The 15,668-nt window shown below is 46.0% G+C and overlaps 1 protein-coding gene across 2 annotated transcripts in view; it reads left to right on the top strand.

The window, feature by feature from the left end:
• FRMD1 (FERM domain containing 1) overlaps nt 1-13,597 on the top strand; it is a 42,465-nt gene extending 28,868 nt beyond the window's left edge. The window contains exons 7-14 of one of the 2 annotated variants that reach the window (XM_005148606.3): nt 2,246-2,401; nt 4,612-4,677; nt 4,885-4,953; nt 5,127-5,301; nt 6,964-7,299; nt 7,440-7,568; nt 8,270-8,349; nt 10,269-13,597. In XM_005148606.3, the coding sequence (XP_005148663.2) occupies nt 2,246-2,401; nt 4,612-4,677; nt 4,885-4,953; nt 5,127-5,301; nt 6,964-7,299; nt 7,440-7,568; nt 8,270-8,349; nt 10,269-10,556 (1,299 nt within the window). In that variant the 3' untranslated portion in view covers nt 10,557-13,597. The remainder of the gene's footprint in view (nt 1-2,245; nt 2,402-4,611; nt 4,678-4,884; nt 4,954-5,126; nt 5,302-6,963; nt 7,300-7,439; nt 7,569-8,269; nt 8,350-10,268) is intronic. The other variant, XM_031048527.2, reaches the window with a different exon arrangement.
• The last annotated feature ends 2,071 nt before the right edge of the window (nt 13,598-15,668 follow it).

Genomic DNA, 15,668 nt, shown 5'->3' with positions numbered 1-15,668 from the left:
TTTCCACTGGATGTAGGTGCCCATTTCTCCTGGGCTCACTCATCAGTGAAGTGGGTGGTGTGTAACCTTCCTTGGTGAGGGAATGTATTGGTGTCAAATTAAGAACTGACAGTGCAGCTGTCTAAATGTAATTCTTCTGTGGCTCAAAGGGTTGTGTTTGCAGTGGTACATCAGCAAGATCTGCACAACCTAAGCTCTACAGAAAACCTGAGTGCCTCGAAGCCAAGTCCATTGCCTTTTGTCCCAGTCTCTGGGATGGTTAGACCCAAACTCTAAGGGATAATACTGCTGTGCAATGCCTCTAGTGCTTGCTTTGCCATTAATCTGTAGCTCAACTGCAGTAAAAGGGAAGGGTCTTGAAATGGGTTTGTGTGTTTGTTTATAAGCATGTGAGCATGGGCTGTGACTTTCAAGACCTAGAAATCTAAGAGTTGGTTTAGTTTTCAAATGAAGGCAAAATAGCTAAGACACTGGCAGAGCTGGTTACCTACAGAGAGTTCACCTCTAGTGATGTCAAGGAAACTTGATAAACACTTTAGCTTCCATAAAAATAGAAGAGGAAGCTAGCTTTGCTACAGGTACATCCTTGCAATGTTTGAGGATGTCTGGTGGAGCAGGATGTTCCTTATGACATGCACAGAACCTTCTCTGCAACCTGATTTAGTTCTGGAGCCCCCTTCTCTGCTGTGACAGCAGATTTTAAGCCCAGATGCCTCAGGCAATTGGTCCCCAACCAAGTTGTGTCTCCCTTGATAGGTGGCACTGTCCCCTGCTTTGGGGAGAAAGTTCAGAGCAGTGACAGAAGTTCTACTGGGGAGGCAAGGCTGGTAGAGCCTCATTCATGCATGAGTCTGCATGTGCAGAAATGAGCTTTCTTCCAGGCAAGAAGCCTTCAACCCTTGTTGTTCCTTGTTATATGTTGCCTGGCAGAAGGTAGCTAACAAAGGGCTCGAAAAGGTGGGTCTCATTTGTGCCACTTCTGGAGCCGTTAAAAGTCTTATCACAGACTATTGCTCATCTGGCAAACATTGCAAAAGCCAAGGCAAATCCTGGCTCACCTGCACTGAGCCACAACCCCAAGGAGGTATGTGGGTGACTTATTACATCATTACAAAGAGCAAAATCTGGCAGGCATGGGGACGCTTCTCTCCCTGCCCCTGGGCTTCTATGTGAAGATACTGAGTGATCTCCTCTTTCAACACAAACTCTTCCTCCAGCACGTGCTTCAGATCATTTGGCCAAGGGCTGCCCCAAGCCTTGTGCTGGTGAGGAGAGGTGGTGCTGCCCTGGGGTGATCAGCCTGGCTTTGAACTGTGGTGTTAGCACATCTTTTTGCTGACATGGCACAGCTGATGGCATCAGTGTTGTCCTTCACTGAGCCCAGCCTTTCTCGTGGGAGGGCAAAATCATCTGGCAAGGCATGTCAGGGAGGGCAGAGGTGTTACTAAGTGCAATAAATAGGGGGCTTAATATAAACCAGGTGGTGATGGGGTCTGGTTGTTTTGAGCCTAGGCAGGTTGTTCTGGCAGGATGTTCTCAGGTATCTGGTAGGATCCAGTTTTAAATGCCACCGCTGGTGAGGGATTTTATGAAGTGAATTCAGCCAATGCCCTTCTTGTTTGTCACTGCTGCTTGTGGTCTGAGATGGGGCTAAGCTATCCTGTAGCCTTGTATGGTGAGGGCATGTGGGCAAGCATGGAAACTGGGCACTTACAAGGCAAAGAGCAAATGGCCCAGTGTGGGTTTTTCTACTGCTTAGCAAAGCCAAATGCCTGCCAGCTACTCATAACAGATAAATACCTTGAGATAGTGTTATCCATCCCTTTGAGGATGGAAATGCTAAACAAGGTAATGCGTAGTTTCTAGTCTTAAAAGGACCACCTACCATTTCTGCAGTGTTTAGAGATGTTGCTGTTGATTGTGTTGGCATGCAGAGCACTATTTGTTATCTGCCTACAAGCATTTATGGATGCCAGGGGTTAGAAAAGCTAATTCCAGTAATTAAAATGAAAAGAGCTGACACAACCTCTGTAGTCCTGGTCTGTTACAATTTTGCCATCTAGGATCTGTTTGGAGACATTGGTACCATCTACTTTAAATGCTTATCCTCCAGGGAGGTAGAGGTGAATGTGGATTAACATCTTGAGGGACTGTATGAACCTCCTCCATCTCCAGTCTCTGCTTTGTTGCCTCCCGTGGGGATTGCTGAAGAGTTGCTGACCTGTTTGTTTTCCTTGCGGTTTAGATAATTGCAAAGAGAGGAAGCAACTACATCTTGAAACATGCCCCAGAGATGCACCGAGAACAGCAAGGGCTGAGTGCTAAGGATGCAGTGCTGAAGTTCATTAAGGAGTCCTGCCTGCTGGAAGATGTGCCTGTCCACTTCTACAGGCTGCAGAAGGTTAAACAAATCCCTTCTTATTTTGACCTTCTCTCCCATCATTAATTGGGTGCACCACTGAACTTGCAAAACAAGTCTAAAACTTTCAGCCTACAAGGCCTGTCCCCACAAACAAATCTGTTGTCGATACACAGGTATAGCTGGAATCTAGTTTTGTTCCTTGGCCAAGAAACTGGCGGCAGAATGACAGAACTTGATTTTTGTCCCTGCCTGTCAATAGGCTCACACCAGGGAATCACAGAGAAGTCTTTTTTTGTTGTTGTACAGTCAGTTGAAATGGTGACAAGAGGTTGGCTAGCTTTCATAAAAATGCCATGTAATAACTGAGGTGACACTGAGTCATCTGACTTTCTTATTCCCTTATGCCTCCAACCCTGTCAGAGTGGTTGGTGTTTTTTTAGCTGTATGTCAGTTTTTGGATTCCTGTGTTGTTTGTCCCTGAGTTTTAGACTCCCTAGCCAAGCCAGCTTAAACAGAATGTGCTTTGTTTTCACATGCTAAGAGAGTTTAGGTCTAGAATTAGAAGTATTCTGTTCAGCTTAGAATGAGTGAAACCTGCCTGTGCAATTAGGAATGTCTTGGATCTCTTTTTCCCAAATGGAGATACTCAACTTTGTCAGACTCATAATTAATTATCTTGATTGGTTGTGCTCAGTGGGAATTATGTCTGGAAGGTATCTATGTCCTTTGACCAGATCTAGCAGTTCTGGTTACTGGATTTTTCTGGAGGAAATAAGTTCCAATTTGGTCTACAGGTCTACAGTCCAGGCTTAGTTTCAGTTCCTTGCAAATTGTAGATGCTCCCCCTACCTATCCTCTGTCCTCACAGTTTTAATTCCAATACTGTTAATGATGCAGTCATAAGATGGTTGGTTATATTTGAATGCCATAAGAAATCCACCTGGCAGGACAGGATATAATTTATATGTGAAAGCACCGGGGCTGTGAAATGGTTGTTCTTAATATCCAAATTCCTATCTAACTTGAACTTATATTTTATGCATTGCTGACTCCTTCATGTGCTGTTTGCTCTACAGTGTGCTCTTCTTCCTGCTGTGTGACACAGTTATCTCATCTTGTGAGATTCCCTCTTCCTAGGTGATACCTGGGTCACACACAGGGGTGCCAGGTGAATGTGTTGGTGTGCCAGCTGCCCTGAGTTTTCAATAGCAGTTACTTTCGTCTTATGCCCTCCTCATGCCTGCTACTGAGGTTGGGAACTCTGAAGGAAAACACAGCACTGAGCACCGTGTCTCCCCTCCAGACCAATACTGATTTATGAAGCTCTTAGGAGGCAGAAAGCATTTCCTAATGACTTCAGACTGGAGACATGGATGGTACTGGGGCAAAGGGGGAGGTAATGGGATGATACAAGTATGAGGCTTGTATCGTACATGCCAGATGAGGAGAGTAAATTCTGATAGCAAGTTAGAGTTCTGTGAGCCCATAAATCTTTACCCCAAAATTTTCTTCCTTCTCCTCGCAAGAAAGGTATGTGTTCCCCTCCCTTAGTCTGCCATGCCAGGAAGGACTGAAAGAACTAGTTTCTGATATTTTTTTGGTCTTCAAGCAAAGGAATCTCATTAGAGACAGTGTGTCATACCAAGATACAATATGAGGAAAACCAAGGCAGTATTCCAACAGAGCTGCAAACATTTAAGATCACCTGCTCAGAACACTGAGGTCAAAAGGTTATAAAGAAAGTTTATGTAACTCCTGGGCATTGATTAGCCCTCTCCCTGCCAAGGGACACCTAAGGTCCAGCATGTCCCTGCGTTTTAGCAACAGTGCTGTGGCAAGGAGAAGGGGACACATGTCCCTTCTGTTTTGGGCTTCCTGTCACCTACAGTGGTGCATGTTCATGGTTACAGCAGAAATGGCACATAGCAGTACGAGAGGTTACAAGGTACCTCTGAGAGCAGTCATGCAGTCATGCTCTCAGATCACTAAAACTGGATTGCCTGGCCAAGGTACCTAGGGTGTTTGTTTGCTGGTGAAATGCTTGAGTTGCCAAGCAAGAGGGGATTTTAGGTGTAGATATTTCAGGGGTCAACAAGGCAAGGTGCCTTTTACAAACACAATAAAAACTGAATGAGCTGATGGCATCTGCCTGATAGAGGAGTCCTGCTACCTCTCCTGCAGTAGGTGCCAGAACAAGAGTGTGGTCTTTGTAGATTAACCTTTTACTCTGAGCTCTTCTGTTCTTTCAGGATAAGAAGGAGGATCGCCCGTCAGTTATCCTGGGCCTGACCCTCAGAGGAATGCACATCTATCAGGTAACAGACTGCTGTGAAAGCCTTCTGGTGTAGCATTAACTCTGCCCAGCTCCCTGTCCTCCCCCCAACCACGGCTCCTCTGCCTCCCCTGCGAGCACCAGGCCCCGCATATCTCACATTCTTGGTTGTTTGCAAATTCTTTGCACATCGCTAACTCCACCCTGTACCTGCCAGTCCCTGTGTCACTCTGAGCTTGATGTATTGCAGGAGGTGAACCACGTTCGACAGCTCCTCTATGACTTTCCCTGGTCACACATCGGAAAGCTGGCGTTTCTGGTGAGTATGACGGAACAGAGGCCATCTGGAAACAGGCTGTCTGCCTGGGACCTGGCAAAGCCTGCTCTGCCATGTCAGGTCCTGTTACTCATAAACACAAGACTGAAGCTATCTCTGGTAGCTTTGCGGCTGGAAACATGCTCATTTCATTGGCATCTCTCCTCTTCGTGCAGGGGAAAAAATTCGAGATCCAGCCAGATGGTTTGCCTTCTGCACGGAAACTGGTTTACTACACAGGTTGCCCCTTCAGGTCACGGCACTTGCTGCAGCTCCTCAGCAACAGTCACCGGCTCTTTCTCAATATCCAACCGGTGCTGAAGCAAATCCAAAAGCTGGAGGAGGCTGAAGGTATGTGATGGAAGAGCAGGTGACTTTGGTAAGGGGAAGAGTTAGGCTCTGCTGTTGCTTTATGCTGGCTGCTCTCTATCTAATTAATGGTGTTTCTGCCTTATCAGGAAGCCAGTGAGAGAAATAGATGTGTTAGGTATGTTTCAAGTCCATTACTGGGAAATGTTTATGGTTCTCACATTGCTAAATTGTGGTCAGAAAGTGTGAGTGCAGTAGAGGTGCAATGTCTTACTTTAAGTAAGGATATATTTGCTCTTTATGCTCCCAATTTGTGCACATTTGACACATGTTCCTAAGTGGAAGTAATTTTGAATAAAAAGCTTTCCACTGGGATTAGATCGTATTGTGTTCAAGCAGCAGTGCAAGTTGTGAGCCTATGTCTTAATTTTTTAGTGCCCTTTACTAAAGATTGCACACAATTTAGTCTATAGTGTCTGCCAGTTAAGAGCTAGGAGTTGCAGGTGCTAGAGCCCAAGAGCAGATCAGAACTCCCAAAATTTGTCTCTTCTGATGGGGTTCCCTCTCTGTAGCAACAGTGATGTGAACTGACAGTCCCTAGTATCCTTCCAGACAAATTTCATTCATTTCATTACTTCCCAGCTCGCCCTGTTCCGTTTTCCAACTCTGCAAGCTGGATCTCCTACAACTTCTCAGCCTGCCTCTACCTGGTGACTGTTTTTAATGCATTGCATGGGTTTTCTTTCAGAGGATTGTGTCCTTTTCCCTCTAGCCTTCTGAATGCCTTTTTCATCCTACTTCTTTCCTAAGTGCTGTTGCCTGCATTCACCATTCATGCACTTTCTGTCTTCCCTGGGCTTTGTAAGGCTTGTGTTGTTATGCTCAAGGTCAGTAGAAGGCAGCCAGCAGCAGCTGGTAACCTGTGTCTTGTTGGAAACTTATTTCTGGTTACTTCCCATCTCAACTAACTAAGGAATGTAAGCAGTGATTACTGTTTGTGTGGAATCGGTGTACAGGGCAAGGCAGTGCTTGGTCTCATCTAGCTTGGTGATTTGTCTTTCTCTTCAGTAGGGTTATAGAAGTGGCCTTGAGCTGTGTGGGTGCAACCAGTGGCACGTGCCAGTTACCTGTAGAAAGGCTCACTAACCAAGTGTGTGTGCAAAAGGCCCTAGGTTAGTCTGTGTCTACTAGTGTCTCATGGATTTCTTGACCACCCTTAGCACGCCTCTCTGTAGGTAACAGAACAACCCGTCTGAAAATAATAAATCATTAATAAATACCAGCCACAGTGATCCTGTTCTTGGCTGTCTCCACATGTACTTGACTGTTTAAGAAGATATCATTGCACTCTGTTCTTAAAGACTGAGCACTTGGGTTAGCTGAGTAATTCTCCCCTCTCCCCCTCTCCCCCCCCTTTTTTTATCTTCAGTTTGGAAGCTACTATTTTCTGTATCATAACTGCCTCTACCTGCCTGTTCTAATTCAGGAGATGCTGGCTTTACTGCAAGCATGACTCACTAATTCTTTTACAACTAGCTGAGCATCTTGGTATCTGCTGAGGAAGCAAAACACAAAGCTGTCCCTGTACCTGTTCAGTAGCTGCAGCAGTTGTTTCTTAATGGTTGGTTTGTCCCAGTCCATGTTATTTTTGCTACTCTTCAGTCCTGCTTAAAATTCCCACTGGCTTCTCTCTTTCTTCCTCAGAGAAGAAGCGCTACCGGGAGTCCTATATCAGTGACACACTGGACATGGACCTAGACCCATGCGATAAGAATTCTCGTGGCAGTGGGAGCAGCGGGGGCAGCCGGAGGGACAACCGCCTCTCACGCCAGTCCACGGGGAGTCACGGCAGCTCCCACACATCAGGCATTGAGGCTGACTCCAGGCACCGGGTGTCAGTGGAAATGTCAGTGGATGAGCCCTTCAGTATCGACCGAGTGCACAGGAAAGAGAAATCCTGTAGCTCAACCATCAGCTACGGCAGCTCAGGCATTGACAGTGGCAGCAAAGGGCGGGCTGAAGATGACTCTCAGGATGATGGTAAAGGCTTTGGAGATGCAGATCAACTTCTAAACCTGCTCTTTTCTACTCCTGCAGGAAAACAGGGAGTAAAAGAATATGAAGCAGCTTGGAGCAGAAGTGTAATGCTAACCCTACTCCTGCTGCTCTCTTCCTCCTAGAGCTTGAGCTGGCAGTAGATGAGCCAGAGGAGGTGCCTGTAGATGAGCCTTTAGAGGGAGACCAGTTAGAGGAGGCCACTGTGGGAGAATCTGTTGAATCTCTTCCTCTAGATGCTGCTAGCTGCCAAGGTGAGATGGCTTTCTGCTACTTCTCAATGCTTTTCTTTAGGCTTTAGCACCCGACATAATCTGAGGGGATGTAAGAAAGCTGTATCTTCTTCAAACTACTGCCAGTACTACTTATTGCCCTACTGCAGCATGATTTGAAGTCAGCTCATCTAGAAGTTAAAGGCGAGCACCCTTTATTGTACTGTGCTGCTCTCTTCTGTCCTCCTCAAGGTCTCCCTTCTCCAAATTTGCCAGGTTTATACTCGGTTAATGCGAACAGATGACCTTTTGTCATGAAAGAATTTTCTGTAAAATCTTGTATACCACAAAACAGACAAGGTGTTCAACCACAGATTAACGGGCTAGTCACAGGGATGAACAGGTAAAGGTCTGTGGCTTATAATACAGGGAATGCCAGAGAATGGAGTCGCACAGAAACTGTCTGGCCATAAGACACATAGCCTTTATAGCAAAGCAAGATGGGTGAATATGGGACACATTGGTGAGAAGTTGTATTCTTGAGGTTTTTAAACATTAATCCTTAGGGGCAAAAAGGAGTACTTGTGAGCAAACCTTCCAGAGCGCTGAGGGTGCTTACTGATGTAATCTATACCTATAAGCCAGCACTGCTTGAATGTGGCCTGTGAGAATGACTTCCCTTTTCTGCAGCCCACAAAACCTCAAATCTGCAATGCTTCTTACATATTCCTTCTCCTTTGTAGCTATAAATCGGGAATCACTGTCTGTGGTGCAAGTCACGCTAATAAAAACAAGAGGCCAAAGTGTGGAATCCCTTCACCAGGTAAGGGGGGTGCTCAGCAGGAGGGTCTGTGTGTGGGCATTGAACCAAGGTCTAGTGCAATGGAAATCAGGTGTAAATGGATCAGCTGTAAATCAGGTGACCTTAACTGGTCTGGATTTGTCTGATTTTTAATTGGTGTAACCAAAACCAGCTGTTGGCCAGCTACGGCTCACTAGGAGGAGGATGAGAGTAGCCTTTGGGTCCAGAATAGTATAGGGAGGTTTGGAGCTATTGGTGGGAAAATCTTGCAATCCAGCTCTGTCTGCCTTCCAGAAATGGGAAATGGAAAATAACCCACTTCCAAATTTTCAGTGCAAGATAGAGCCAAGTCATAGCCACACATCCATGCAGTTTGGATATGCATTGCAAACTTGATAATCTTCCTGTTCCTGAAGCCAAAAGGATCTCACATCAGAGCAAAACCAGATGCTCAAGCTCCTAATTACTATCATTTGTGTGATTATACTATGCGTGTGCTTAAGTCTTTGTTGTCAACATTTTCTTTTCATCAAGCCCTTGAGAAAAGACAACTATATATGGTAAAATATGTTATATCATAAGTTGTGCTTGGAAAAAGCCTATTAAAATGTCTTTCTAAGGCCAAACAGTATTTCTTTTCAAAGTATAGCTGTACCCACTGGGGTAGATAAAAAAGAAAACCAAAGCCAAGCCTCCATCATTTCTTTCCTGAATCCAAATTAGCCTTATCTGCTAAAAGAATGGTTTGGGTTTTTAACCTTTTTTTTTTTTCCAAAGCTGAACAAATCCTAATGAACTTATTCCTGTATGAGTGGAGTGACTCAAAGAATGCAAGGCAGGGAGTGCGCATCTTGCTTAAAGTAATGCTTTTGATGTTAATGCTTTTACCAGCACATGCTTTGTACTGTTAATTGATCAGGAAGCATCTGTTTTATAAGCATGTTTCTGATCAACACAGGACTGTCTAAGCAATTGCAAAAACCTGGCTGCCACTTTTATACTTTAAAAACCCACAAACTTCCTTAGAAGGCCATGCTGCAGGACTGGATTTCCTTAGCATTGACTAGACTATACAGCATGTGCCTGTTTCTGGGAGCACAGCTGAGCCAGCACAGGATTTCCTCAGGGTAGTTTTTAATTCCCATCCTGTGGAAGTGAGAGAAGTGATACTGGGAGGAAGTTTTCTGCATTCCTAATAGAAGTATCTTGGTTAAAAATTGCATCCTTGAAATCAGCCTTAATATTAGCATTTAAAAGCTGATAATTAAGAGACAGAGTAAGAAAAAACAGGTGGGGAAGTTGGAAATGTCTGGAATGGTCAGTAATTTCTCCACAGAGGCTGAGTCACTACAGCTTGTGTAGTAAGACACTGCCCCTGGGAATTATTGCTGGTATGCCACTCCGGTTTTCTTCATTGCTAAACAAAGTTATGTAGATGAAACTGTATGTCACATTTAGTTAATTTTGGATACTGTAGCACCATTAGGTGTTACACCATTTTGGACACGAGTTTGCATGGTTGCCTTCTTGAACCTTCTTTTGAGCTTATTAGATCTTCACTAACTCAGCAATTTCAAGCAGTTGGAGTAACTTTTTGTCATGTGCACTTCCTCCATTCGAGGATGACTGCATGGGTCTGCCAAGAAGTACGAGGTTAGTCAGGTGCCAATACCTGTCAAGTATTTGGCACATTGTACTGGACACTGAGGACACTGTGCAGACAGATCAGGATCTGGCTGAATGTGGCAGAGCAGCTTAATGCACTTGTAATTCCTCAGTGGTGCACAGCTTCTTCATTAAGCCAACATCCTTCAGGCTGATGGGGCTCTTTTGAAGGAGCAGAAGAACAATTCTGGGAAACTCATAGCATGAATAGCCAGCAACCTTAGGCTGTGTCTGAACTCATTGTCTTATTCCTGTGTGTGTGACTGAACTGACAGGTCAGATCGCTCAAAAACAGGAGCTGCACAGACCAGCACAGCCAGAGTTTGGATGACATCCGCCTTTACAAGCATCAGCACCCACCACTAAGTGCCACGCTGTCTTCAGACACGTCCCACAGCTACACATTTGGCTGCAGCCTGGAGGATAAGCTGTCTATCTATGGCTGTGTTTATTCCACAGCAGACTGCAAAACTAAGTCTGCTCTTTATGGGAAGAGATCCATGAACTGCCTCTCCTTGGATCTTCTTGGAGAAGACCAGCTCCCGGAGGAATTTGTGGTGTAATGAGATTGGAGCTCTTCCATACCAGGAAACAGCTCGTCATGGAAATATATACCTCATTAACACATGTGATGTCACTCTGGCTCTTGCAGGAGATTGTGAGCAGCTTTGTTATTCAGCTCCATAATCAGTAAGTGGCATCACTTCTGCAGACCTGACTAAAGGGCAAATCAACTGGAGTGTAGCACTTAATGTTTGCATTTGAAGTGTCTGAGCAAAAAATTAAAGTGACCTGCACCATTAGCAGTGATACAACCAACATAAAAACCAAAAACCCTGGACCAAAACTGGCACTGAGCTAGTAAAGCAAACACTGTCTTAAATGGATTTATCAGAAAGAAATTTGAAGTTGGTGTCAGTTTATCTTCCTGCCTTTCTTTTGTGGTTCACTTAAGTTAACCAAACTATCTGTACACTAGCATTGTCTTGAGTATGTGCTGCTACACCACTGCCAAACAGCTGTCAGGTCAGGATATACTCTGAGCACATTTGAAGGGCCGTGTATGGAAGTGTCTAGCCTGTGCTGTTGTAATGAACACAAGTTGCCTGTTTGCTTTACTGGGAGCAAGACCTGCTCTGCCAGAAGTTCTTCTTTTTGCTTTTTTTTTTTTTTTCCTTGCAAGCATCCAGCCAAATACATTGTGTGTTCTGTCTTCCTTTTTTCTTTAACGCAACAAATTGAAATGTCTCTCAGCTGTTTACTACTACTGCTGTGATGCAGACTGGTAAATAAATGCTTATATCTTTAGGGAGATGGCGCAGGGAATAAAACAAGTGACTTGTCTTCTGTGCTCTCAGGAGCAGCCAAGTTAATTGACTGGCTCTTGAAGACAGGAGTGTGACTGGAGAATTTGTCCAGGCATGATCACCCCTTAACGCTGAATCATACTTTAATGTTGTTCTTTTCTTTGTTTTTAATAAATCTGTTTCTTAAAAGTCTTTCCCTCTGCTTAGGAGGCAAGTATGGACCAGAGAGAAGTCACTTTGGAAAGGACAGGTGGAGTGACTGTGTCCTACTTAGTCATGGATAGGTCATGCAAATGTGTGTGTGGTGCTGCAGGGCTGGCAGTGATGGAAGCATAGGATGTTTGTGTGTCAAACAAAGGGTACTTTTTTGGTGATTTTGAGTGGTGGAGCTGGCTGCGCTGGCTCTCACTAGGAAAATAATGGTTATTATGCTGTTTGATGGAAGCATTTGGTGTGGAAAGCATCCTGCTACCTTGTTACACCCAAATAAGTCTATGTTCATTTGATTTCCTTCCCTGCCTTTCCGCAGTACCTCCTCTCCGTATCAATTCCCAGCATTTGGGAAGCTTGTACTTACAGGCATGTGTAACCTGTGCCCAGGTTTTGACAGCCTTGCAGGTGGAAGCTAATATTTTTTTGCAAACTCTAGAAACAGACTGATACTGGTTGAGGAAGTGCTTGTTGTGCAGTGCCTATCACTCAAAAGCTGAAGACAGCCAGGTTCAGGGAAGGAAGGAAGCCAGACCACAGTGAAAAGGGTTGGACCTGCTGCTTTGACAGTGGGCTTGCAGGCTTAATTGTGTTCCCATAACTTATTAGAATCGTAGATCTGTGAAGTTTTTCAACTCCCTGTGTCTATCCAAGTGAGTGTGGTGTAGAGACAGAGTGTGAAGGTGCATCTGCATTTACTAAAGTGGCATCTGTGGTTGTACATCTCCCGAGATGAATCTGGCACCAAACCCTACCTGTGAGGAATGAATGATGAGCACAAGCTCACCATAGTCATGACTTATTTGACTGTGACCTCTTTGATCATACTACTCTTCCTTTTTGTAATGAATAATTAGGAGCTGTGTATTCACCATAACCTCTTTTATTCTAAGCAAAGCCAAAATGCCTTTACAGAGTACCTGAGGTGCATTTACTTAATCCAAAATAAACTCTCCTAAATGGATCTAAATGGACAAGTGGTCCAGTCCAGCATCCTGCTGTTGGTTGCTCCCTGTTACCTGGGCCCTGTTTGGCCATAAGCCATGGAAGACAAGGCACAGCCCAGATTCAGGAGGCTTGGGGCTGTGCTGCAGGGAGCAACCTTGGTTTTGCAGCATCACAGAGCTAGAGGTATGGTTTTTATAGCAGTGGTGCCTGTCTGTCCAAGGGAAAGGTGGGGGGTCTGGAGCGCCTGTCCTGCTAAACTTGCTCTCCAACCATGCAGACACAGTTACTTGTGCTTGTGGCAATGTCTGTTAACAGGAAAGAACCTCAAAACTCAGTGGGTATAGTTGTTTGGAAAAATGTCATAAAATGTGTGTGCACCACATGCGCACATCTGTGCACACTTGTCTCAAAAGACAATCCCATTCATACCTGCTTCAGCCTAACCACCTTACTGAAGTGGTGATTGCCACAAAGCAGATTGGTAGTTTCTTGCAATTACTAAGCACTCGATGGATGTGGTGAAATCCACCTGTAATACTGCTGTCGCTGGCTGTAAAGCATACCAATACTCAAAACTAGTGTAATTGGCTCTTGCATGAGCATCCACTGCCTTGTATGTATGTAAGGTTTTCTTGTATTTATTCATGGCTGGTGGGGAAGGCAAACTCTCAAGGTCTGTCTTCTCTCGGTGGTTTATGCAGCTTCCTCTAGAACTGCAAGTTACATATGCATATGAAGGGGAGACTGGACACTTTTGTGTATAGACTGATAATGAATGAATATCTTACAAGCACTGTGAATATCTATTATGCAAGTTTTTGTATTCATATAAAAAAAAAGAAAAAACAAGAAAACAAAAACCCCAACAAAACAGCCCTGTTCCTGCTAGTAATAGGCCTATTTTTTGTTTGTATTTGAATTTAGAAGGTCTCTTGCTGTTTTCAGTTTGGATTAGTTTGGTAGAGGGTAACGTGTAAGCATTTATTAGCTGATGGTAGAAACTAGCTGCCAATATTTGTATATATTTGTAAAATACTCATGGTATAATCACTCTATTTTAATGATAAAAGTTTCTCCTTTCCATGAAAGGAATTTCTTGTTAAAATAAAATATAAATAATTATATGTATACCTGCAATAAAGTATGGATAGAAAAAGGTAATTGTCTATCTTCGTTATTTTTTCTCTTTAAGTGGTGCATGTCAGTGACATCTTCCTTGTGTGATAGGTAGGTTGTAGACATGAAATTGCTGCCAGGCTGTAACCCATATGATCTTGGCCATATGGTCTTGCCCCAGAGGCACTGTAGTCCCTGGAAGTCTTTTTCTTCCCTGCCACTCTTGGAAGCCAGTTTGGCATCATGCTGCTGTCAGGCACTGAGGCCCCAGTCAAGTCAGGTTGGAGTCAGTGGGAACAGTGATGGGAGGTGAATCTGAAGAGACAAGTTGAGCTGCTTATGGTGGCTGGTCAAGAACACTGAGTGTGTGGACTCCCGGGGATTTAGAGAGATGTGCCAGCATCCTGCCAGTGGCTGCGTCTGAGGATGGGCACATGAGCCCAGGTGATGCAAAGTGCTGCTGAGGAGCACTCAGCCACAAGTCATCTAACCTGCTGGCCTGGATAAAGGAAAGTCTGGCTTCTCTTGATGCATGGACCTATGAAGGGATGCCATAGTATAACTATCCCCATCCTGAAGAAGCTTGCTGACAGGGGTTCCCTTGTAAATGCAGGGAGGAGTTTTGGGGTGATGGAAGGAAGGGACTGGGTTACACATGGAGCTTTCTATAGAGGTAAAATAATAGGCAAATACAAAGTCACCTATACCTGAATGGTTTTGTCACTTTTTGTTTCCTTGCTTTGCAAGTAATAGCATCTTCTTTCCTGTTAGAGCGCACTGCTGCTCACCGGGATATACAGAATGGTTTTGTGTCTGAAGATGGACCCTCTCATGGCACCAGCAAATCCTGTGTGGGCTCAATAAAGTGATACAGCATGGGAAGGGGGGAATGTGGTGAGATGTGCTAACTGCTCTATGGAGGTAAGGTGTGTGCTCAAGCTGATGTATAGCACACCCAGGGATTCTGCGTGAAGTGGGAGCAGCTCCTCAGTGCGGTTCTTGGTGGTTTGAGACACCAAAGGCTCTCTGACCCGGTGTTTCAAGAGCCTCAGCGCTTCTGAGCAACAACTGGTCACAAAGTCTCAGGGCATGCCCCCTCCACGTCTTCCCTAGCTGCTGCTGCTGCTGCCGGTGCTGTTGCTGCCGGATAAGCTAGGTGCAGCTGGCACCGGCCGAGCGGCCTGTCCGACCGCCCCTCCCGCACTAACAACGGGCCCCGGGCTGGGGCTGAATGGGGGCGCGGGGCAGGAGCCAGCGGCCATCGCGGCGCTCCTCGCTCGGGCCAGGGTCCGCCCGTGCCGTGTGGCGGCAGTGCCGGGCCGGACCGCGAGGCGGCGCCCGAGGAGCATGGCGGCCGCTGCCCGGTGGGTGCCGGCTGGCCCGAGCGGCCTCCTGCAGAGCTGGCGGCGGGCCCGGCCTGTGTCGGTGCCACGTCCCCGGGGACAGAGCGGACACCCCGGGGGCGGCAGACCGGACTGCCCGCAGGACGCGGGCGCACGGCCGGCTGTGAACGTGGGTAGGCCGGAGGGCCCACGCAGGACAAAGTGCCGTGTTTGAGCGAGCAGACCCCCAGACCTGCTGTGGCCATCAGGAGCTCGCCAAAGCATGTCCAAAACGTGGTCCCGGGTCATGGGGCAGCGTCCCTTGGGCTCGGGGGAGCATGTCCGGTTCTTGCAGGGAGGGTTGTATGTCTCAGCTACACTGGGAACAAAGCCTCTGCTTCTCCGTCCCTGGGAATCTTGGCATGGGATGCTGGTTTGTGAAATGGTGACGCTAGTTCACAAACTCCCTCCAATAAGTCAGCATATGGAAGCCAAGACTGACAAGGAGCAATGGCCGTAAACTAAACCACAAGAAGTTTCACCTCAGCATGAGGGAGAACTTCTTTATGTTGGGGGTGGCAGAGCTCTGGATTGTGGAGTCTCCCTCTCTGGAGACATGCCATACCCGCCTGGACCTGTTCCTGTGTGACCTGCTCTAGGTGGCCCTGCCTTGGCGGGGGGGGGGGGGGGGGGGGGGGGGGGGTGGGCCAGATGATCTCCAGGGGTCCCTTCCAACCCAAACCATTCTGTGATTCTGTGCAATGTAACCACT

Source organism: Melopsittacus undulatus, chromosome 3, assembly GCF_012275295.1.
Source record: "Melopsittacus undulatus isolate bMelUnd1 chromosome 3, bMelUnd1.mat.Z, whole genome shotgun sequence".
Taxonomy (NCBI): domain Eukaryota; kingdom Metazoa; phylum Chordata; class Aves; order Psittaciformes; family Psittaculidae; genus Melopsittacus; species Melopsittacus undulatus.
This window is presented reverse-complemented; position numbering and strand designations above follow the sequence as displayed.